The sequence below is a fragment of the Theobroma cacao genome, chromosome 6 (genome assembly GCF_000208745.1).
Source record: "Theobroma cacao cultivar B97-61/B2 chromosome 6, Criollo_cocoa_genome_V2, whole genome shotgun sequence".
NCBI classification, from domain to species: domain Eukaryota; kingdom Viridiplantae; phylum Streptophyta; class Magnoliopsida; order Malvales; family Malvaceae; genus Theobroma; species Theobroma cacao.
Genome location: NC_030855.1, coordinates 6,576,895 through 6,601,616, shown reverse-complemented (window position 1 = coordinate 6,601,616; position 24,722 = coordinate 6,576,895). Strand labels below are relative to the sequence as shown.

General features: G+C 34.1%; 1 protein-coding gene across 3 annotated transcripts; it reads left to right on the top strand.

Moving 5' to 3' along the window:
* Nucleotides 3,714-21,919, top strand: LOC18595576. 3 transcript variants are annotated; one of them, XM_018123596.1, is made up of 24 exons: nt 3,714-3,801; nt 3,896-4,040; nt 5,414-5,798; nt 6,571-6,687; nt 6,780-6,859; nt 7,624-7,770; nt 7,860-8,008; nt 8,151-8,281; nt 8,374-8,496; nt 8,623-8,696; nt 9,265-9,852; nt 9,992-10,103; nt 10,283-10,420; nt 10,742-11,071; nt 11,482-11,755; nt 12,212-13,473; nt 14,796-15,195; nt 15,327-16,261; nt 16,359-16,424; nt 16,522-16,647; nt 19,209-19,265; nt 19,362-19,453; nt 19,552-20,750; nt 21,402-21,919. In XM_018123596.1, the coding sequence occupies exons 2-24, from the start codon at nt 3,913-3,915 to the stop codon at nt 21,416-21,418; spliced, it is 6,930 nt and encodes a 2,309-aa protein (XP_017979085.1). In that variant the 5' UTR covers nt 3,714-3,801; nt 3,896-3,912; the 3' UTR covers nt 21,419-21,919. The 3 variants fall into 3 exon arrangements, with proteins under 3 accessions (XP_017979085.1, XP_007023652.2, XP_017979083.1); XM_007023590.2 differs by having other exon boundaries at nt 7,627-7,770; nt 19,209-19,453; XM_018123594.1 differs by having other exon boundaries at nt 19,209-19,453.

The following is a 24,722-nucleotide window of genomic DNA, read 5'->3' as shown; positions in this document are numbered from 1 at the left end:
ATAATAATGCCCTTAACAAGGTGACTTATCTTACTCTTATCCTTTGTGCAATCTTTTTATTCTTTTAACATTGAGACAAGGTCCAAGATCCTCTAAAAAGGCCCCTTGAATAGCCTCCCAAAAGCCCTAGCTTCCAAAGTCCCATAAACTTGTTAATTGTGGAAAATATGGTGAGGGTCGCGGCTCTCAATTTCCAGCGTCGCGTCGCTCAAAGGTTCTGCCAAATTTTGTTCCTCTAGCGCAATACTTTCACTTCAACAAAGATTTTGACTACATTCGCTCCAGAACTGGGCAAAGTGGTAAACATCAAAGTTGTAGCCCTGCCTCTTAGCTTTCTAATGGTCTAAAAATCATATCATTGGACTTATGTAGTGGGAGATATACTTGAAAAACCGAAACATATGCAAATAGAGCAACAATCCATTGTGCACCTTTCTTCACCAATTGAAATTATTTTTGATCTTACTCCTCTAAAAACATAAAATAAATATAAAACTAGCATTGTTAGCCACCATATCAAGGTATGGGGTACTACACCATCGTACTTCGAAATTAAGCCCCAAAGTAATACGAAGCCTTTTTATCTAAAATTCATACAAAATACCTCAATCGAATTCATACTAACAATTATGTTCAAACATATTGTCATGAATATCTATTACAATCTCAATAAAGTCTCCAAGATAATAAATTAAACAACTAAAACTTAAATATCAATTATATATAATAAGAGTTTCAACAAAACTAACAATGTCTTGACACTAAGGTATATTTCTCAAATTGTTCTCTTAGCTCCCATAACTCTATAGCTTTCAATCTCTAGTCATTTGCAAAACTGTAAGTAAAGAAATGAGCAAACCACGGTTCAACAAGTATATCCACACATACCCTACTAAATCAAGTATCATTTTCAATATATCATATAATTCATTCAAGAGCATTTCAATTAATTATGCTTTCGAAATAATCAGATTCATTATATTCAAACCAAATAATTTTATAAGTTTATAAATCATTGATCATCAAACATCATTCCTAAAATATTGTTCAAGCAAATCATAGATTCAATATTTCAAAATCGTAAAGCTCATCATCTTTAGCTACGGTCACGACTTTAACCCATGACATGACTGTATCAACAAATCGTTCTCATGATCATTACTAACTATTGTAACTCATTAGTAGGGCCATGTGCGAACTACTATAACCCATTAGCAAAGCGTTAGCAGGGCCATGTGTTGACTACTATAACCCATTAGCAAAGCCTTAGAATTAGTTCTGGTGTCAATTATCCCACTTCCCAAGGATCATTTCATAGCTCTTAAAACATTCTTTAAAAATGATAAAGGATTTCATTTCATTCATTAATTGATTTTCATCATATAAATAAATTAAAACATTCATTAAACAATGTTTGTCATGTGTATAAATCAAATCATTCATAAATCCATTTTCATCATATTATTTCACCCAAAATAGAAAATAATCATATGCTTGACCCTATTTTCATATATTGAAAATAATGAAATAAAACGTTTGGTTCTTTTAAGAAATATACATATATGATAGTTTCGAAACAGGTAAAGTGTGTGAGGATATACTTACCTTCATTCTAACAAACTCGCTTCCTTCCAAAATAATCAAATGGCTAATAATAATTATTTAAACATATTAGAGACAATCTAACTCTCTAAAATCTATTTATCACCTGAAACCATACAAAATAATCCAAACTCTTCTAAATTAGAAATTTGGATAGCTTGCACATCATTCACTAAAATAACCATATCTTAAGCTATGAAACTCGAAATCGAGATTCATTTAATGCTTTGGAAACTAGACTTAATAAACTTTCTATCCATATAAATCTCAAAACTTAGTTCATTGTAAGAAAAGTGCAGAAAATTTTTGAAATTTCCCTTAGCATTGTTGCTAGGTACGTTGCACCGTCTTTTAAAAAAAAAAAAAATATTTTTACATTGGAAACTCATTATCCACTTCTATTTAGTTCATTAGAAAATAGGCTAATGTAACTTTCCAATCATATATAACTCAACTAGTGAAACTCCATAAATCATTTCATAATCAAACTCAAAGTGATGGGACAGTGCATGAAGTAGATTTTCCTTTTCAATTTCAATCCAAATTCTTCTAAATCAATCAAATATTTTTCTTTGATTTAAAAGAGGGTTTTACTCACCTTGTAATGATTAATCCAGAGTGTCTTTTAATTTTTGTTCTCCAATCTTGCTCTTGAAAATCCCCAAGTCTTATCATAGAGAGATTTTTTGTGAAATTTACTTTAAAACATTTGTTTTCTAAACCAAATGAAAAGTGATTGCCAAACTCAAGTGACGTATTTATATTAACCCTAGTTTATATTCTAATAAACCCTAGCATAAGACTAGGGTTTGGTCCCAATTAATTTTTTTATTAACTCAAAAGGCCTATTTGTTATACTTTGATACAATGTAGATACATGATACATTAATCCAAATGTCAATTAGGATGGGTTATTACACAAGTTTTTCTTAATAACGCTATTCATGACGTGTATTAAAGCCTAATATTGAGTAACTATCTCTTTTGACATTATATATAAAGCCTTCACAATTCATTGGACGATTTTTTCTAAAGCTAGTACCACATTCCATCCAGAACTTCTCTCTAGTTCTTTTTACTCCCTAATTCTCAACTTGTTCTTTACCTATTTTCTTTCACATATCATGCAACTCAATACTTCAAGAATAGCACCGATATACCCTTTTATTTGTTTACGACACTTCCTCTCCCTTTCACAAAGAACCCTTTTACACAGTTATTATTAAGATCTGGAAATTTTTAATTTTAACTAATGACATTTTTTTAATCACCTGACAAATCAAATATACTCTCTTAAAATATAGGTCAAATTATGTAATTAGTCCCTGTACTTTATCAAAGTAATGGATTTTGTTCCTATACAATAATTTGTAAAAATTAAGTCTTCATACTTATCAAAATTGACAATGTTAATCCAATGTGTTAAAACTTTTCTATTAATTGTGTTGATGTGACATTTTTTGTTGATATAACATTGAATCTAATAACATGACAATGATGATGTGACATTTTACAAATAATGTAATGGTAATGTGATATGACATGACTAAACAATAATATGGATTTTATAATTGTAGTTGTGGAATTATTCAATGTAAGCTAATGATTTTAAGCAAGATTAGAAAAAAAATAGGTCAAAAGTACGATTTTGAGAAAGAGTCTAGAAGACAAAAAAATTGAATTTTTTTATATTTCATAATTTAAAGTAGTGAAAAGAACGTCGTGAAATAGATTAAAAATACCAAATCATCGTTAATATATCATCATATTTAATGTCACATTAATAAGAAAATATCATATCATCATAAATAATAGAAAAAATTTTAACATTATTAACAATTGGACTAAAATTATTAATTTTAAAAAACAAAAATTAAGTTTTTATAAATTATTATATAAGGATTAAATCACCACTTTATCTTAACAAAGAAACTTATTGCCTAATTTACCATAACATATATATATATATATATATATATATATATATATATATCAGTCAAAAATCGTACGGTATAGTATAATCTTCTAGAGGCGCGAAACTAGTTAGTTAAACACGACGTCGTGGAGCCTACCTATAAGATAGCAGCGTCTCCTTTTCCTTTGCTGAGGGCGCTGGCTTTTGCCTGTCCAATCGGAAAAACCCTAAAATTCTCATTGCTATTAACATTGTTTTGCAACTTTTCAACTGCGGAGTTCATGGTAATAATAATAGTAATAATAATGATAATAATAATAATGATAAAAGCTGCGATAAATCTTTGATAATTTTTTGGATTTTTATTATCGATCATAGGAAAATTAGTTTGGAAAATGACGAAGAAGATTTTGTCGAAAAGAGAGTTGTTGGATCGATGGAGAGGCATCGAAGAAGAGGAAGAAGAAAACGACGATACCGATCCTTCTGTACGCCGTCGTCTTCACAAGCGCAAAGAAGAATGGTTGTTCTTTCTCTCTTTCTTTCCCTTACTGTTTATTTCCTTTTAGAAATGAAAATTTAAAAATGTACGATCGTAGTTTCTTGTGCAATCAGTTCAAAAAATTTATTTTATTTCTTTCTACTTTTTTTCTTGGAAATGAAGGGAGCTTAGTAAATTGTTTTGCTTTCAATTCTTTGTTTCTTTCCACTGAACAGACAATGTTTATCAAGGAAAGCTTTGGAATGACATTTCAGTTTTTGATTGGACAGACAATGGCCAAAAGTCAAGTCTTCTAAAGAGAAAAATAAGGAATTTTTTTAAATATTTTTTTGGAATTTTTTTATTTTTAAATCTTCTGTTGTTTAATGGTTAAAGTTCGTAGAGAAATTCTAGAATTAAGATTCATTCTGTACTCTTTCTTCGTTATTACTTCTGCTACTTGCTTTTTGCTTTCAAACCCGTAATTGGATATAAAAGCAAACAATTTTCTTTGAAGAACTAATGCTTAAAATTTTAATCTTCTTTTGAGAACAAAGAGTATAATTATCTTTTATATAGAATAGTTATAATTGTGTTAAGAGTTGGTATATTTATTAGTTAATTATTTATTTTTTAATCAACTATAGTTTTATTTTCTATTTTTTGCTTCTTTCTAGTTACTTTTTTATGAAACAAAAAGCAAGTAGCAATGTAACAATCAAATGGAACCTTGACTAGCTGAGATCCATTTTGTTTTCCTGATTCTAATTAATAAAGTTAAGTAGCTATTAAATCATGTCCTTCTGAAAAGAAGAGGAATGCAGTATTTTGCTTTTGTTTAATTTGAAAAATTGTTGTTTGTAAGTGTCAGCGTTATAACATAAAACATGATTTCCATTTTAATGTGCTATATACAAATCATGTTAGGATGTGTTTTAGTTCCTTTCCCTTTTTATAACAATTATACTTTAGTTGTTTTGGTTTCAATTATGAATATAACTATCTTTTGTCCCAAAAATAAAAGGTCTCAACTACTTGTTTTTCTATGCACTTCTATTTCTTTCCAAGTAAAGTGAATTAAACCCACAAATTATACACTTCTATGTATGTTAATGTGATTTTCTATTTAACTTTGAATTATTGTTGCCAACATCACTGAGGTGATATTGTATTTTGGATAGCTAAAGATTTCTAGTTACTGAATACAACACTTTCTATCAATGTGAAGGTTCACCTTTTGAGCTTCCTCATACATTATTTTATTTTCCTTGCATTCCTATATATTAAGGAAATTGCTAGTACTTTGCCAGACTCATATTTATCCATAAATATATTTGATTCCTTCATGGTTTATTGCCTTTAAAAGTTAGCGAGGCAGGGATATTTTATTTTTCTTTTTTGATTGTTTATGTCAGGTTTGGAGATGCATTTAGTTTCTTGATAAGTTTGCCAAAGGAAAGTCATATCTGGTGCGGCTCTTGGGACATAATGGGCCCTCTCTTGGAAACTTTCTACAATTATTTCAAAGATGAATGCAATGATTCTCCTCTCAGGCTTCTGTGGAAAAGGATCTCTGAGGAAATGCGTCATTGCATCCAATGTGTTTCTCAGCATCATCAAGCCCAGGAGATGTATAGCATAGAATATGAGTTGTGCTCCATAGGCCCCCTTCTTGATGTATTGCGGAACCTTGATGAGGAAAGGGTGACGCAACATTTGAGAGAGATAAATGAAAGATTGGTGCGACAGGAGTATGATCCTGTATGTGATAATGCTGAGGTTGTCAACCTCATGTATGAGGTATAGTTACATGTTGTCTCATTTTTTCTTTTTGGTACTTAAATTTGACAATTTGAAATCATACTAATTTCCTGAAGGGCACTGTTTTTTAGTCTCTTTTTTCTATTTCTTTTGGGTATTGGCTTTATGCATTAGAGTTTTCTTGATTATAGGAACAAGCAGAAGGCATATGGTGAACGATTACTAGTGCCCCCTGTTTTCTCCTCCAGTTAAAAAAATTGTTTTCTGATGGTTCATTGTGACTTCTCCCATGAAAAATCAATTGTTTTTCGGGTTATGTGGAATGCCTTTGCTCCTTTGTAGAGCTTAATTTAACACAATCTCATTACTTTGTTTTGGGCAACAAGCATTGAGCATTTAGCCTAATAGCATTTGCATTTTGTACACTTGTTATGCCATGTTAATGATTTATTGATAGTATTTGGATCTTATCTAATACTCTGGAAGCAGTTGTTTTTCTATCCTGAATTACACTCATTTTTGGCATAAATTATTTAAAGAGTTGGATATGCAGCATAATTCTCAATGGAATATATATATTTTTTGAAAAGTTACCAAGTAAAGAGAGCCATACACCTTAGAGTTCAGGTTGGGTTGGATAAAGCTTGCCAAGTTGCTTTCAATGATCAAAGTGGCTAAGAGTTACTTATCTCATCTTGTTATGACAACTTCTGGCTGAGTTGATAGCTATCTGATATATATATATATTGTTTTTTTACTGATCTTATGCTGATTGCACCTTGTTGTTTGTTTACTGTTTATTTGATCACAGGTTCTGATGTTTCCTGTCCTATTAGATGATCAGTCCTTGTTTATAGAATTTGAAAGATTTATTGAGGCAGTGGATAATATGCATGAACTGGCTTTGGCTGGGCATCAACAGTTTCCGGTATTTTACTGGCAAGTTGTTTGTGCACCTTCTTTTCTGCCTTTAAATTTTCATTTTGCTTTCTACCTCATCAAGATAACATGATTTTTCAGGGTGTTTATGCATTGCTTTTTTTCAATAGAAGAGTGCGGACTGTTGGTCATCGTTTAGCTAGATCTATGGGAAAATTGAGGTACTGTTTCTTTCTATTGCCCAATCCTATTATGTTCATTTTCCCCTCTTCTTTTTCTTCTGATTTTTTTGGGCAGTTTAAGTGGTGACATTTAAGTGTCACCATTTTGTAAATATGCTGATAATGTTGTTTTCTTTTGTCATACGGCTGGTTGGCATGGTGTTGAAATTTGACAAGATGGAGTTGGGGTTTAGTTGTTGCTTTTTTTTCCCCCTCGAGGTTTTACATTAATGCATTTGTTTTGGATATCCATTGGAATTTTGATGTGCTCATATGTGTATTCAAACACCTATTAAGTCGTGTGCTACTAGATGGAAGAAATTAGGTTGCATAAGGTTACGAGCAAGTGACTAGAGATTGTCTCCACTAGTTTAACATATTTCCATTTAAACTTACTTATTTGGTTTACTTCTATGAATAAATGAGCAATGAAATGCTATATTGTCTGAACTTTGTGGATACTTTCTTAGTAGGCCAAGGACTTTGTAGAATTTGTCTTGATTCATGATTTTATTTTATATGCTAATGTGGAATTATTGTCTGGATTCGTAGAAAACCATTAAATGGTATCCTTTTATTGCATGTCGTGCAATCTGCAATCTTCTGTATGTCATCAGGAGTTTTTATATCTTTTCCCCCCTCTTATGCATATAATCCCTTGAATACTTGACAATGCTGATAGCTGCATAACATTTTGAACTAAGGTTTAGATTATTTTATTTTATCACATTTTATTTCCTTAAACTTATTCTGTTTGTATGTAGAAGAGCAACAGACTTGGAACCTTTGCAACCTTTGCTTAAAAAATTCATTGGCTCTTTGGAGAATGAAGTATTGCCTTCAACTATAGAGACTTCAAGGACAAGGGCACAGCTGGACCGGTTACCCATATGGCTTGGGATCACATCATTGTAAGGAAGTAGGGTTAAATTTTTGAACTTGTATAACTTTTTTTTTTTTTGTTTTTTGCAATCTTATGTTTCTTTCTGTGCAAATGAAGGCTTGAGTTCTTGGAACCTCCAGCTTTTGAAGAGGGAATACTGGAGCGCTATCCCATCTTTTTTGATATTGTGCTCAATCACATCAGCGGTGATTCGCCTGAGTTTTCCCATGCTGTTAGTTGCTTAAAAGAACTCTTCAAAATGCTTGGTATGAGCCTTTTTTTTTCCTCTTTTTGTTATCTAGGTTGATGTATGTGTAATGTTGGATTCACCTTTTTTTTTGGTCTTTGGCATTCATACTGCTCCCTGTCAAACCTGAGTTTTCCTTTTGTTTTTCCGCTTTCTTTAAGGTTGTAAGCTTTGGCTGCGGTCTACGTTATCTCCACGTGTGATGCGCAACACGTTGTTGGGTCAGTGTTTTCACACTAGAAACGAGAAGATACATAAAGATATTTTTGATCTTTTCCAGCCATTTCTACAGGCATGTTGTTTTCTTATTTTTCATTTGATACTAACTTTGCAGAATATATAGTTGTTATAAAGTTGTTAATTTGCACTATTTATATATTTTAGTCACTTGAAGCTTTGCAAGATGGGGAACATGAAAAGCAACGCAGGCATTTCCTTTATTTTCTTCTCCATCAAGTTCCTGTGAGCAGTAACTTCAGTGTTTTAACAAGAAAAACAGCCTGCAAGGTTCTTACTGTATTCTAGATTATGGAGGATAGCAATGCTTTATGCTTTCTTATTTTCTCTTGTATAGTTTGTTTTGTCTTGGTTCATTTTTTTTTTTTGCTACTTATTACAAGGTTGTATTTTCAGATTGCTCTTCTTATCATACACCGAGGCTACAAGATGAATCCACCGTGCCCTCCTTTTGAATGTGCACATATTTGGTATGTGTTATTGCATATTTGTATCATGCTAATTTTCAAACCTTTGTTTAGGAATCAAGGGTGTGGAGATGTATGAAATGTCGTTATTTAAGTATTAGCATGCTGAGATGTCAGAGAAAAGGATTTGAGGGCCAAGACCGTATCAGATGAACATAAATATTGGTAGAAGAGAATGACATTTGTATTAGCTGAAGCATTATGGTTGTACAAGTTTGACCTCAGTTATTCTTGGCCAGGGATAAAATAAGAGGCATACATTCGCTTGTTCAATTTCCTACTGACATTAGATGGAGCTTACTTTCTATGAGTGTGTTTGAAACTAAATACCACCTCTTTTACTGGAGGAAAAAAGTTCATTCTGTGGAGCTTGTAGGTTTGATACTTGTTCTTAGGCATTTTGGAAATCTAGTTGATGGACATAATTTACTGATATATATGGATGCATTAACTTGTCTCTACACTCCCACACGTATATATTTATGCACGACATATTTGTTTCATTATGGTTAAGGGATTTTGCGAAGGAACAGATTTATATGACTGATATTTGAGCAATCATACTGGACAGGGGTCCTTCGCTTGTGTCTTGTTTGAAGGATTCTTCACTCCACAGTTCCCTGCAGCAGCCTGCCTTTGATCTAGTACAAACCATTCTTGTGTCTGATGCTGCTGCCCTAATAACTTCAATGCTGAATTGCAGCACTGCTAGTAGTATTGGGAAAAGCATTTGTATTGAACTAGATGATGAGGAAGAAGATAATGACCTTCCATTTACTCAGGTTATTGAAGGAAAAAATATGAGTTGTTGGAGTGAATTCAGTGCCCAGAGCCAAATTACTTCTCAGGAGTATAGAGAGTGGATGTGCGTTCCCATGTTGTGGATTGATGTTCTAGTTGACATTGATCCTCCACTTCTCCCAATATCATTTTCCAAGGCTGTATTATGGGCTCGATCTTGTTTCCCTATGGTAGAGCCTGAGAATAGTGCAGAAGTGGCTCTTGATGTTAGAGGTTGGCTTTCATCTTCTGCTGCAGAAATCTCCTCTACATTTGGATGGAAGTTACCAACAGGTTCTGATGATGGTGGAGGGAAGGAATCTAAAAACTCAATAAGATTGATTACAATGTGTCTTCCTTTATTAAAGACATTCAAGAGGTTCGCAGCATGTCTGTACTTTTTCCTACGTCTTTTACTTTATAGCGATGTCTGTTATATGTTTTCAAGTTGTTATCTTTATTGGGAAACCCATGTTTCAAGTGAAACGCAGGTTTTAATGCTGAGTGTTTGCTTACAGGTTAACTGCACATTTTTTGGTGCGAATGGGGCAAGGGGAGCTTCGAAAGCAATGGACTTGGGAACCGAGGATGGGTCAAAGCTTGATCCTCTTGCTTGTTGACCCTAATGATGTATGTCTAATTGTGGTCTAGATCTCATAGATCAACTTACATTACCTTTATTATATAGGTTGAGTGATGAAATATGTTCTCTGTTCCTTTTTTTTTCCTGCCTTAAGGAAGAAACTTCTATGAAGGATTTAGACATAAACTTCATTTATTATCTTTCTTTGTTATTTTTGCTGATGCAGAATGTGAGGCAGTTTGGCAAGTGTATCTTGGAGCAAGTTTCAAATACGCGGGGTCTTGGTTGTGGTTTGAAGTTTCTTTGCTCCAATAGTCTTTCTCTATCTGCTGTTTATTTGGGCTTGAGGCATGCCTTGAAACTGGTAAGTGTTAACTTCTTGTTTCAGTAGGTTCTAAAAGAAGCACAGTCAGCTTTCAGCTGTAATTTCTTTTCTTGTTTATTTGATATTGTTGACATGGAGACTGATTATTTGCTCAGCATGGATTGCTCTTTATTAGAGGATCATTTTCTGGAAATGGCTTTTTGCAATAGCCTACATGTTATGCACTGTAAAATTACAGCACATTAGTGATCTAGTGGCATCATCTTTATTATCAGTATGAACTTCTACTGATGTTGTTCTCTTCATATATTTCCATGTATAAAAACCATGTTTTGATGTTTTTTTGCTTGTTCTCTCCAGGTTCAGTTAGATACTGTTCTATTAAAGTTTCAGACTTTGCATCATTTTTTCTTTGTTCTACGCAAGTTACTTACGGATGAGGAATTGCCTAATTCGGATATAGCAGAAAACTCATCCAATGCCTCCAATATCATGAAGTACTCTTCGCAGGGTGGATTTCTTAAGCAGCCACGCTTTGATGCTTTGCCTACAACCATGGGCGGAAATCACTCAAGTATTGACCTAAAAATAAGGGAAAATTTCTGTTACTTATTGTCAGAAATTGCATGGCCAACTATATGCAAGTGCTTAATAGAAGGGAAGGCATTTATTGATTACAGTCTTTGTCAGGTATCATCATAGGATTTTTATTGCAGTTCTCTTTGTTTCTTTCACGAATTCTTGATTATGGAAGTGCATGTGACATATGATTACTACTATGGGCATCATCTGAAGCTAGTTACTTCTTTCTGGACTAACTGTATTGGGTCTTACAAATTCTCTGTGTATGACCTTGTTCAATTCAATTACAGGTTTGATCTTGAGTGCTTGCCTATGTGTGTTCATGCCTGTCCATGTGTTTGTGTATATGCCCTTGCACATGCACTGCTGGCTAGTTCTTTGCTAAAACAGAATTAGAACAGATGATGGTGGTTCTTATGTACAATTTAAATATGATTCAGCATTAAATTTTTCTGTCAGATGCATCATAGCTCAGTTCATTTAGCAGACATAGTTGATATTATTTTCCTTCTTTTCAGATGACTTGTGTTCGTGTGCTTGAGATCCTCCCTGTTCTATTTGAAAGACTTGGTCCATCATTTGTTAGACCATTTGGAGATTTTAAAGTGGCATTACAGAATTTAATGGATTTCAAATGGCTTCATGATCTCATGGACTGGGGAAAGTCACAACTTAAGGTCATTGTTGTATATTGGAAAAAGGCCATAATCTCTTTGCTGAATGCACTCAAAGTGTTAAGGAGTGATAGTCCTCCATTGATGGTTGTTGCCATTGAAAATCTTATTTCAAGCGGTCAGTGTGTTTTTATTTTTTTTTTATTTTTATGCTGCATTCTAAAACAAATATTTGGGATTGTATTTGGGGGTTTGGTTATTTGTACGAATCGTGAGGATGGATATTGTCATTTTTTAAAAGTTAATAAACATTCAACATATCTATGTATTTGAATGAGTATAGAAGTATGCATTTGAAATGCACTTTTTTATTTAGTTTTTTTGAATTCACTACTCATTTGAGATCAAACGAATTGATGAATTTGTATGTAACCATAAAACGTACGTTTGCATTGAGTTTGACTACACAATTTATACTACATTACAAATATAAATCCTTCCTCTTAAATGTGAGTTCCTGAATGCAACCTCAATCAATTTAATTGCAATTCCTATTAATTTTTTTTGTCATTCATGTTATCATTATTTGTCTATTACTAGTTTTATTCATTTGGTACATGCTTTTTGAATATAGATGCTGTTGACATGGATGAATTGACAGAACAAGTATCACGTCTTTGTGTTTCATTATCTAAAGAAGTTTCCTGTGATATTGAAAATTCAACCTTGAGGTTAAAAAAGTCGTTTTCTGGAGCATTTTCTGTTGAGGGAAGGTACTCTGTACCAGGGGTGCAGGCTTCTTCTATTGAAGAAACAGATGTAAAGGTCTTGGATTCCTTAAACGTGGCAAAAAGGAAGAATGAAAATAATCTGATTGTTCTCTCTGATGATGAGGAGGAGAAAGATATGGCATCTGATAAGTCAAATCACCACATGTTGCATGATGAGTCAGGGTCCCTTTGTTCTGATGAGCATACATTGGGAACTGGCCATGCCAAGAAGGATGTGCGTAGCACCACCACTGATACTTCAAAGGATTTATTGGAGGCTCCCTTTGAAAGAGATTCCCTTGTTTCTCAGAAGCAGGAATTTGAGAAATCAAGAGTCAAACCACCACATTCTCTCAAGTCAAAAGGTCCTGATGGTGAGAGGAAAGAAATAAGCTCCAACTCCAAATCTAATGTTATTTCATCTCAGTGTAGAGTTGATAAGAAAAACAAGTTTGATGAATCTGTCAAATCCCGCTGCAGTAATCAGGGTTGCAATAAAACTGTCTCTGGAACAAGTGACAGAATTTTGAAGGAGTTAGTACATGATGCTGCAGATGATCCATTGGAGGTTGCTTTCAAAACTGTGAGAGTACAGCCATCATTTCTTGCAAAGTCAGGTTCTTTATTTCCTAAAAGGCAAGTCATTCAACTTAAATCACCTTTTGAAAACAAATTTGGCCTGCATAGGCTGGAAGCTCAGGTTAAAAGGTTCAAACCTCCAAGACTTGATGATTGGTTTAGGCCAATACTAGAAATTGATTTCTTTGTAATGGTGGGAATAGCATCTCCTGGAGAAGATGAGAGTCGCACTTTTAACAAATTAAGGGAGGTTCCTGTGTCATTTCAGTCACCTGAACAGTATGTAAACATTTTTCAGCCATTGGTTTTGGAGGAGTTTAAAGCACAATTGCATAATTCCTTTCTGGAGATGTCTTCATGGGAGGACATGTATTGTGGAACTATATCTGTGCTGTCAGTTGAGAGGGTTGATGATTTCCATCTTGTTCGATTTGTCTATGAGGGTGATGATTCTACAGCGTCTAAAAGCTTTTCAGAGAATGATCTTGTTTTGCTCACTAAAGAGCCTTTGCAAAGTGTCTCCCATGATGTTCATATGGTTGGAAAGGTATTTCACATTATACTATGTACTGAAGTCTTATCGTTACTGTTTTGATTGCAGCGTTTGCCTTTTCTTTTCCTTGTAGTTTTTTTTTTTTGACAGACATGTGCAGCCTCTTTTGTTTGTTTATTTATATCTCACCCTCTTATTTTTTGACCTTATTATTTCTGTATGTCCCAAAATTTCAGACCTACCCCCTGAACTCAACATCCAACTCTACAAAATACTGCCGTTTATCCTTTACTGTTTCATTTATTGTTTTTAGTTATGGACTGTTTTTAATCTTTGGTATTAGAGTTATAGAGCGTGCTTAATTTGTTTTGGTAATTTAAATATTTGATTCCAGAAGTGTGGGTTACAAATTGGTATGATTGATGATTCATTTATAAATATAATTAGGCTGCTCCTATAGCGAGTGCAAGCTAATAGTTATGGGGGGACCTGATATTTTGATAGTCAATTAAGTTGTATGCTTGCATAGTGTTCAATTGTGAGAGGAATATAAGCAGCAAGTTCAATGACACATTAATTGACTTCTAAATTTAATTATTGTTTGTTAAATATGGTTTTAAGTAGTCAATTTCCAAAGTAAGGATTATGAATTATGATGATTGAATTATAAATTCAGTTGAACTGACACCTTAGAAAGTGCAATGAGCTTGAGTAGTTTTTAGGGTCTAAACCCAAAATTGTGAAGGGTCAATCTATTGGTGTTCAAGTTAATGCCAAAGTTACTAAATTTTATTATTGTCAATAGCAAAAAAATCTTTTGGTGATTTTCACTTGAAAAGAAAAATGAAATATCCGTTACTTCTCTCTAGCTTCACAAATATTTCAATTTTTTGATCTTGAAAAAATTTTGTTCTTCAATACCTGATTATTACGGCAACATGCTAGCATTATTGCTTGGTTTATTTAAAAATCTGATGGAACAGTTGGTTGAGAGTTTCATGTTCTATGTGAACCTGTTCTTAGGTGTTCTTTTCAATCAAAGACCCTCAAAAATAGTGCATATCTTTGATGGTTGATACTCCCTTGTTTATATGAAGGGCTTTTTCCTCACTTTTAATCAGCAATCTTATGTTTCTCATTGAGCTGAATTTTTTATCTAGGTTGCTTAGACTTCAAGCCTTCTTTTCATTAACTTCATTTTTAATTTCTGAGCTTTAAGTTGACGAAGATTGGATTCCCCATTAGCTTTAATGATGTAATGCCACTCTGTTATTGGTTTGTATAATTCTTTGTTTTTTCTTTTTAGATTGAAAAAATTTCCTAAAGTTTCTAGATTACATGTCCATATTTCACCGAAGTAACCGACCTGCTCACAGGTGGAGAGGCGTGAGAGAGACAATAAAAGAAGGTCAAGTATACTGTTGGTTAGGTTTTATCTTCAGAATGGTTCAATACGTTTGAATCAAGCGAGGAGGCAGCTTCTTGAACGTAGTAAATGGCATGCAAGTCATATAATGAGCATTACTCCCCAGCTTCGAGAATTTCAGGCACTATCCTCAATAAAGGATATCCCCTTACTTCCTGTCATTTTAAACCCTGTCAAAGATTCTACCATACCTGATAAGCCAAGAGTTGAGTTTAGTAAGCTGTCTCAGCCCTTACAGCAAATATTGAGGTCATCCTTCAATGATAGCCAACTTCAAGCTCTCAATGTTGCTGTTGGATCACAGAGGATAAAGAAAGATTTTGAATTGTCTCTTATTCAGGGTCCTCCAGGTAGGTTATTGCTATCTTTATTTCTACTTAGTTTTGACTTTCAACTTTTAGTAGATTGTGATTTTACATAATGTTTCATCCAGTAGCATATCCTATATGCTGTATTTACAGCTTCCTGCTTGATTCAATAGGGACTGGAAAGACCCGAACTATTGTGGCCATGGTTGGTGTTTTGCTTGCTTCCTTTCAGCGGAGAACAAATGAATCAGAGAATTCTCAGAATGGTGCTTTGAAACAAAGCTGTAGTTCTTTCACCAATTCAAGGACACATATAAGCCAGTCCACTGCAGTCGCAAGAGCATGGCAGGATGCTGCCTTGGCTAGACAATTAAATGAGGATGTTGAAAAGTCAAAAGAATCAATAGAAAGTTCTACAAGAGGAAGAGTGTTGATTTGTGCTCAGTCAAATGCTGCAGTAGATGAGTTGGTGTCAAGAATATCTAGTGAAGGTCTCTATGGGAGAGATGGAAAGAAGTACAAACCATATCTTGTAAGGGTTGGAAATGCAAAAACAGTGCATCCAAATTCACTACCCTTCTTTATTGATACACTTGTTGATCATCGGTTGGCAGAAGAGAAAATGCATGCAAGTGATGCTAGGAATGATTCAAGTGTAGAGTCTTCTTCTATGGTACTGCGATCTAATCTGGAAAAGCTTGTTGAAAATATCAGGTTCTATGAAACCAAGCGTGCAAACATACGGGATGGTAATTCAGATCTGAAGAGAACATTGGAAGATGGAGCTCATAAGGCAACTGATGTAAAGGAAATGTCTGATATGGAAATAGAGGCAAAGCTACGACGATTGTATAAACAAAAGAAACAAATTTATAAAGATCTTAGTGCCACTCAGTCAAAAGAGAAGAAGAATAATGAAGAAACCAAAGCATTAAGAAATAAACTGCGGAAGTTTATTCTAAAGGAAGCTGAAATAGTTCTAACCACATTAAGTGGCTGTGGTGGAGATCTCTATGGAGTATGCGCTGCATCCATATCAAGTTTTAAGTTTGGCAATCCATCCGAACAAACTCTTTTTGATGCTGTTGTGATTGATGAAGCGGCTCAAGTAATTATCCTGATTTTTTGTTCTGTTTATGTTTTCTTCTTCTAAGTTTTATTGTTGCTTTCTCTTTGGTTTTTAACATTTGAATTTGCCACTGCAGGCTTTGGAACCTGCTAGTTTGATTCCTCTTCAGCTTTTAAAGTCAAGAGGGACAAAATGTATCATGGTATGGGCTAAAGTAGTAAGGACTACTTAATAGATATTTGGAATTGTATTTTGCAAACTTGAGAATCTATTCTGAAGTTAAAAATATTTGCTTAAAGGTTGGTGATCCGAAGCAGCTTCCTGCAACAGTTCTCTCTAATGTTGCAAGCAAATTTATGTATGAATGCAGCATGTTTGAGCGCTTACAAAGAGCTGGTCATCCTGTTGTTATGCTTACTGAACAGGTAACCTATATTGCAGTTGCTTATTCCGTTCTGTAAAGTCTAAAATAAAATTCCTTTCTTCTCTGGTAATCTTTTTCACCCTGTTGCATGGTATCCCTTTTCTACAATGGTTGCTTTCTGGTTTTCAAACAAAAAACCTACCATGGAAATGAATATGTTCATGTGTTAAGGGGTAATAGGTTAAGAGTTTTAGGATGCAAAAGAATATAGTTAGCTGTTGCTATATTAATCGGAAGTTTGGGTATTCCTAACATTCTTTCTGCTCTGGAAAATTTTTACCCAGTTGTATGACGTGCCATATCTACAAATGCCTACTCTCTGGATGTGAAAAAAAAGATCTACGATGGAAATGAGTGTGCTCATGTGTTAAGAGTTATTATGGTGAAGACTAAAATTTATTGACCATGGAAATGGGTGTCATCACATGTTAAGGAATATTAAGGTTAAGACTTTTAGGCTGCAAGAGAATGTAGGTTTGCTGTAGCTATATGATTTGGAAAGTTCATACGAATATTCTTGTGCATATATTGGGTTATGCCTTGGGTGTTGTTAGCTTGAGATTGACACTGGGTCTATTTCTAATATCTTTTATGCATATTTTTGTCATAACTGACTTGAAGGGTGCGCATTATTCTAAGTTTTTTTTTTTCTGATAATTTTTAGGCCATGCTAAAGGATAAGTATTTCATTTGATCAGATTGTCAATTGCATAATTTATGGTGTTTGTATTATTTTGTAATGCACCACGCAATGATATTTAAATTAGCATTTTCACTTGCATCCTTGAATGATGTTCCTTGAGATTTGGTTGTGTATCTACATCTTAATGGAACTCTTGGAGTTTAATACTATTGTCTGTACTGATGATAACAACTTAATTGTATTATTGGTTACTTTTGATGATTGCCTTCCATTGAGCATAATGTCCAACATCTAATAAAAACCTGCATAAGTATCTAAGATCAGGTATACTTCTGGAAATGCGAATATGTAGTTGAGCATGTGTTGGAATTATCCAACTTGTTATCTCTGTGGCTTCTTATTCGTATTTTGTAAGTCCACTAAGGATCAATGCAGGTTGCACTTTATTGATTAGAATATTGTATCAAATTTAACTTATAGTTTCAACGCATATCTGCAGGCCAGCTCATTTGTGTCAATTTAGTGAAATGCTTGAACAAAAGAAAATATAAAAAAGATGATGTTAAGAAAAAAAGATTACATTCTTGTTATAAAACATAAAAAAGGCCTTTAAGTTCCTCTATCATGTTAAGCTTCTTTATATTTTGGATGGCATGGTGATATGAGCAGCTGGCAACCTACTAGCTGATGTTCAATCTAGTTCCTAGATTAACAATATGTGCAAATCAAATTAAAATAGTATTGGAGTTGATGCTGACCCTTAATGTGGTAAGACAACGCTGACACATAAAAGTCTTTATCTATGTGGCATCAAAATGATTAAACCTATTAGATTGTCATCTCACTACAGGCTGAGCCATACTAATTTCCACAGCCCAAATTAAAATTAATAAAAATCCAACCAAAGCAAATCTCCTTTTGTTTTCTTTCTCTATTTTTCTTGATTTTTTCTTCTCTCAAATCAACCCTATTATCTAAAACATGATTTACTATGTATTAAATTTTTTCTCCTTTAGCTTGATTGATTAAATATGTTGTTTGACTAGAATTTGTTAGGAGATACTAATTCTATGTTTTCATCCACTTTTTTAATAGTTTCAACTTGATGCGACTCATCTAGTGGTTTGTGTAGCTTAATATTATGCTCTAAAGCATGAAGACTAGTGTGAGGTGATAAAAGCCTTTATTGTGCTCACTCTTGATTGTTATGAAGTAGTATACCATTTTTCCCAGTCCGTTAGTGTAACATATCCTTTCTGTCTTTGGGCAAGTATCAAAGACATGGCATATTTAGATATTTACAGTCTAGCATATTGTGTAGTACTCTTCAGTTATCTAGCTTTTAGTAGTACTGTTGGATGATATTGATCTTTCTTGAAGGTTCTCATTCACGGGGTTTGTTGCTAATTTCTTTTCAGTTAAAGCTTTATCCCCTTGAAAGAACTGTTACCAGGGTTTGCAGGCTGTTTAATCCAACTGTGTTGACCAGAGCAAAATCTTCTTTTCCTTCTCTCTCTCTCTCGTGCTCTCCAACTCCCCCCCCCCCCCCCCCCTCTCTCTTCCTTTTGGGTATACTAGTTGGTTATGCTATTCATTCTTTTGTAAGGATTTGGCTCTGTGCTCAATACCCATACCTTAAATGATGCTTTCCATAAATGTCTGTGTGTGGCTCTATATATGATGCACTTTGTTTTAGGTGATAAGTAAATCAAAATTTATCATTTCAATGGTAATTGATTATGGAAGATGAAGAAATTATGTACGTATTTTATATGGACAAATGTTTTGTGAAATACTTGTTGCAGGAATATTTTGATGTATATGCTATTATTTGTTACTTGAGGGGCATGGTGTCTGCTCCATAAAATGTTCACAACACTTGTTTCATTAAATCTTATATGTGAGCTTTCTGATGACAGTATAGGATGCATCCAGAGATATGTCGCTTCCCTTCTTTGCATTTTTATGACAACAAGGTGCTGAATGGTGATACAATGTTGAGCAAATTAGCATCATTTCATGGGACCAAGGGCTTTGGTCCTTATTTGTTTTATGATGTTGTTGATGGTCAGGAGCTTCGTGGCAAGAATTCTGGTGCATTATCCCTTTATAATGAACATGAGGCTGACGCAGCAGTCGAACTGCTTAGAGTTTTCAGGAAAAAGTATTTTTTTGGCCTTTTCCTTTTGGGATTTTATTATAGTAAATCATTTATCTTGTTTATTTATTTTTATAATTTTAAATTTGTTACTATTGGTATAGGTATCCATCTGAGTTTGTTGGTGGCAGAATTGGCATAATAACTCCGTACAAGTGTCAGCTTTCGCTTTTGCGTTCTCGCTTTTCTAGTGCATTTGGTTCTTCTGTTATTGCTGATATAGAGTTCAATACTGTGGATGGTTTTCAAGGCCGGGAGGTTGATATATTGGTACTGTCCACAGTTAGAGCAGCAGATTCAAGCTCTACACCTGGCATAAATTCTAGTATTGGGTTTGTTGCTGATGTAAGACGAATGAATGTTGCTTTGACAAGAGCCAAGCTCTCTCTTTGGATTTTGGGGAATGCAAGGACTTTGCAGACAAACCATAACTGGGCTGCTCTTGTGAAGGACGCTAAGCAAAGAAATTTGGTTCTATCAATTAAAAGGCCTTACAATATCATTTTTAAAACAATTGCTAGGAAGAATCCTTTTCCAGAAGATTCTGATAATCATCTGAGTCATGTGAAGCATGTTGAAAAGGTCGGAGGTACTGGCCAGCTTGTTAAACAAAACGAGTGTAGGGAAAAGCTAAAGTTTGAAGGGAACAGAAAGCATATTGGCAGTCTGTCTCACTGTATCAGGACTGTTTCCGGAGATGACAATGACTCTGTGAAAAGGAAAGATATTCCCTGTAGCAAAAGAAAAGAAAAAGATGATTGTGGTCCTCCAATTAAAAGGAATATTTCATCTGCATCTGCAAATGCTGAAAAAGGAAAATCACAGAATGTGAAGTCTACAATTTTGGAGAAACTTGTTACAGGTAATGGAAGCCAAGAGGAAAAGGGTAGTGAAGTAAAATTCAACTTGGGGAAAACCCATATGGATGAGAGAAAAAGTAACAACAATGCTGGAGAAGAAGCGGGTCATAGTGGGAAAAATAAGAAATTTAATATGCCTAAAGGATCAAAGAAATCTTCTGGGCATGAACAAAGAAGCTTGCATGCTTCAACTCCCAGACCTGATGGCAACAAAAAGGAGAGAGAAGCAAATGAAGGTGGTAGAGATACTAAGGAAGTTGGCAATTCTCAAAATTTAAATGCAAAAAGGAAACAGCAACGTGAAGCTGTTGATGCTATTCTTTTCTCAGCTCTAATTCCCTCAAAGAAGTCTGAACAATCAACAAAAGCTTTGCACCAAAAAAGGCCTCTTTCCCCACCTTCAGTTGTAAGTGGTGGCTTCAAACCACCCAAGAAAATGAAAGGTGAACCTCTGCTCTACTGCTTTACTAAAGCCTGATACATCTCATTTGTTTGAATACAATCCTTAGCAAAAGTAAGTCTGCAGTGTTGACCTGATGCATGTTTTAGCTGGTAGTAGTTCTATATCTGCATTCGATAGCAGTGTAAAATAGGTTTACTGGGAATCTATTACTCGTAAATAATCTCTTCTACTCTAGTGTGTTTAGTTTGATGGCCCCTGGTTTTTGAGAATGCTCTACAAATAATTTTCATATGATTTGATAACCCTCAACTTACTTCGGTTGAACATGTCTCTCTTGCATGTGCACACTTGCACATGAACTATATTAAACAATAGAAATGACTATTTAGAGATCAAGTTGGTACTTCCAGAGAAAAATATGTAATCATTTTTTATGGATCTATATAAATATTATTATTCTTCAGGAAGAAAGATATGGCTAGTTCCTAGATACAACCTATCTCTTGATAACATGATGGACGTCTTACTTGCCAGTATGTGGTTGTCTTGTACATCCTTTTGACTGCACTTGCGTGTTGGAAAGATGAAAATGATACAATTTGTGAAGTGAAAAATATATCTTGATAACCTTGTGATTGAAGTATAATTTGGATATTATCTACATTTGATGGTCTTATTTGTCTTCTCACAGGTCCACCAAAATCCTAAAAAAGGGGGCACTGCGAGATCAGATTCACCAATAGCACAGTGAAATAGACAATTCTTTGAGCTTGTAGGACCTAAGGATGAAAGTCTTCCACTTTTTTGAAGGAAGGAGTTTGATGAAGTGCTATTATCTTCCTTGTAAATAGTGATATTGTAGAAAGAAGATTTTGGGGCTCCTAAGTTGCAAGGAATGAGGTAATCGGCTGCATTCTTTGCATCGCATGATCAGCAGACCAGGTCCGTACTTTATCAACTTGCATGTAGCTTTGTCAGTTTTCTACGTTGTAGAGAAGTATAAAGAAGATTGGAGAATGGGGTGGGGGGATAATTTACAGCTTTTCCTCAGCTTCTCAACATAGGAATAGTAGCTTTTGACGGTGTCCCTGGTTTTGCATCTCTTGTTGAAAGCGTGTCTATATTACTTATTGTAAATACGTGGTATTTTTTGTTACCAATGAAATTATAGAAAAAAGCTTAAGGTTTATTGGAGGTCGTTTATTTGAATTGTGTTTTCTGGTGCTCCACAACTAATTTTGTAGGACTTGGGCAGAAGATGGAAGATCTATTTAGGTTTTGATAAATATAAGTAGTAGATATTTTCAAAGAAGAGGCATAAGTGTGGGAAGTCACTTGTTTTGTTAAGCCATAGGATTAGCATACATATAACATTCCTTGAAAGGGTTGAGGAAAAGGAATGAAGTCCAAGCCTGATTTTGTTTACTCTTTCACCTCTCTTATATTTTCTGCAATGAAACCCTACCATTGTCCTATTAGAAGACATGCTCCTTATAAGACTAGACAAGTAAGGGTTCCTAAAGGGACAAGAGATATGGTCATCAACCTGATTTTAGTCATTATTTTAGTCAAATTATAAATGGAGGGTTCACTTCTTTCATTCTTGTGAGGGGGTGATTCTTCCACTAATGCTCATGAGAATTGATGAATTATTTTTGAATATTATCATTCATCCATAATTGATAAATGATAGTAGGTGGTATTGTTTTAGATATATATCTTGCAGAAGATGTTTGGTCCATACTATTATGTCCATCTCCATTTTCCTTTGGCTAAAATACCCTTACCTTTTAACTTTTAATCATACTGTTACGAAAGTTCATTAATTTTCAAAATGAATAGTCCGTCTCAAAAACTATTTTACGCTAGACACATAAGTCCAGTTGTTAGCTTACCATTAATATTGCTATTAGTTTAATGACATGCTAATATTGAAAAGATAATTTTACCTTTTATCAATTTTAAAAATTATCGTATTATATAAATTATAATTTTTTATTTTTAATTTTTTTTGTTATTAAAAAAAAAGCCCTCCCCAGTGCTCCCTCAAGAGCAACCAACGTGGTGCTCCTTGTGGAGCACCGATCTGGTGGTGCTCTATGGGAACACCCATTGTGGGTGCTCTCTAGGGAGCACTGTTCTCGTGCTCCCTGGGGAGCCTAGATGGGTGCTCCATAGGGAGCACTGTTTCCGTGCTCCCCAGAGAGCATAGATGGGTGCTCCATAGGGAGCATTGATCCAGTGCTCCCTGGGGAACATCAATCTTGGTGATTTTGAGAGCACTAGATCTAGTGCTTCATGAGAAATCTGATCGAATCTGGTTCAGATCCAATCACGGGGTGGCCAGTCAGGGCGAGGAACATCGTCGGTTGATTCAAAAAAGATAAAAAAAGAGATATTTTAGACATTTTAATTTAAATATTAACATTGTTTAACTGTTTGAGATGAAATGTTTATTTTATAAATTAGTAAACATATAATTATAATTAAAAATTAAAAATAATAAAATATTTTATCATTTTTTTATTTTATTTAATTAAAAACCTTGTAAATGCTAATTCAGTGATTCCACCCTAAGCTCATCATTACTTCCATCACCAACTTTCTATATATATATATATATATATATATATATATTCACATGTGAACATTTCTATTATCTCAACTCCCCCATAAGTTTTATTTTCATTTTTTTAATTTTTTTATNTTTATATATTATATATATATATACTATTACTTCACATGTGAACATTTCTATTATCTCAACTCCCCCATAAGTTTTATTTTCATTTTTTTAATTTTTTTATGAAAAACTTTTTACCATTCTTTTACCTTTCAATTTTATAATATTGAATTTCTATTGTAGTTTAATCATTTATATTTTGTTTGGTTGATACTTATATTTCTTATTTTTTGTTATTTACTTTTATTTTTTGAAAAATTGCTATTATAAAGCAAAAAAAGTAAAAGATAAAAAATAATATCATAATTGATTTTTTTTGTAGAACATAATAGTTGATTTAAAATCATTAAATATAATACCTATTATAACTTAATTAGTTTATATAGAAATGAAATCGTATATATTTTATCATTTAAACGAATTACATATTTAATTTGTGTAGAATCCTTCAAAAGTTTTATTACTATTTGTATCCAAATTAAATCTGTCCATAGGTTGTGAGCGTCAGACCTCGCTTTAAAAGATAATTTCGGCCAAGGTATGATCTAAAATATTATTTATATTAAGAAAATATTTTTAATTTTATAGACACTGTAAAAAAAAAATCATAATTAATTAAAAGTAAATGAAAAATAAACAAAAAAGGGAAAAAAAGAAGAGGAAAAAAGGAGAGAGAGGTATGACTGGCAGGGTGCGGACGCACCCTACCAGCCACCACCCTCACCCTGCTAGACGCAAAAAATTTGCGTCTGGTAGAGTAGTGGGAGCATGCCCTCTTTAACCCAGTATAAAGGGGGTATTGTAGCACTCATTTGGGGGGAGCCAAAAAAAAAAAACCAAAAATTCCTAGGAATCCCTATCAACACAGAAACACAGCATCGAAAATAAAAAATCCTAGTCTAACAGCCAAAACAACTGCAATTCACAAATCAAAAAAATATACCAAAAAATCACAATGAAACAAAGCAAGTAACTGTGTCATTTTTTGGGGAATTTTTAGTGGGTTTTTTAGAGAGAGATTGAGGAAGGAAAGCTTTGGGGATAGCCACCGACGGAAGGAAGGGGCTAAGAGAGAGGAGAGGTGCGGTTTGCCAATCACCGGCGAAAAGAGAGTGAGAGAGATCCAGCGAACAACTAGAGAAGGCTGACGGTGGGGAGAGGATCGATCGACGCCTAAAGGGAAAGTCGAAGGGTGGATTGGTTACGCCAAAGGGGAACCTGCGAGGCCACCTGTAGATCGGTGGCAAAGAGGAGTTCGCCGACGTGAGGCCACCTGTAAATTGATGGCCAAGAGGAGTTCGCCGGCGTGAGGGTGAGAAATCTGGCAAA

Bases quoted from the DNA above. Each gene is read 5' to 3' on its own strand.
- LOC18595576 (XM_018123594.1), top strand. From the start codon at position 3,913: ATGACGAAGAAGATTTTGTCGAAAAGAGAGTTGTTGGATCGATGGAGA. The intron at 8,282-8,373 runs GCATGTTGTTTT...TATATATTTTAG, and splicing joins TTTTCCAGCCATTTCTACAG to TCACTTGAAGCTTTGCAAGA. The intron at 8,697-9,264 runs GTATGTGTTATT...CATACTGGACAG, and splicing joins TTTGAATGTGCACATATTTG to GGGTCCTTCGCTTGTGTCTT.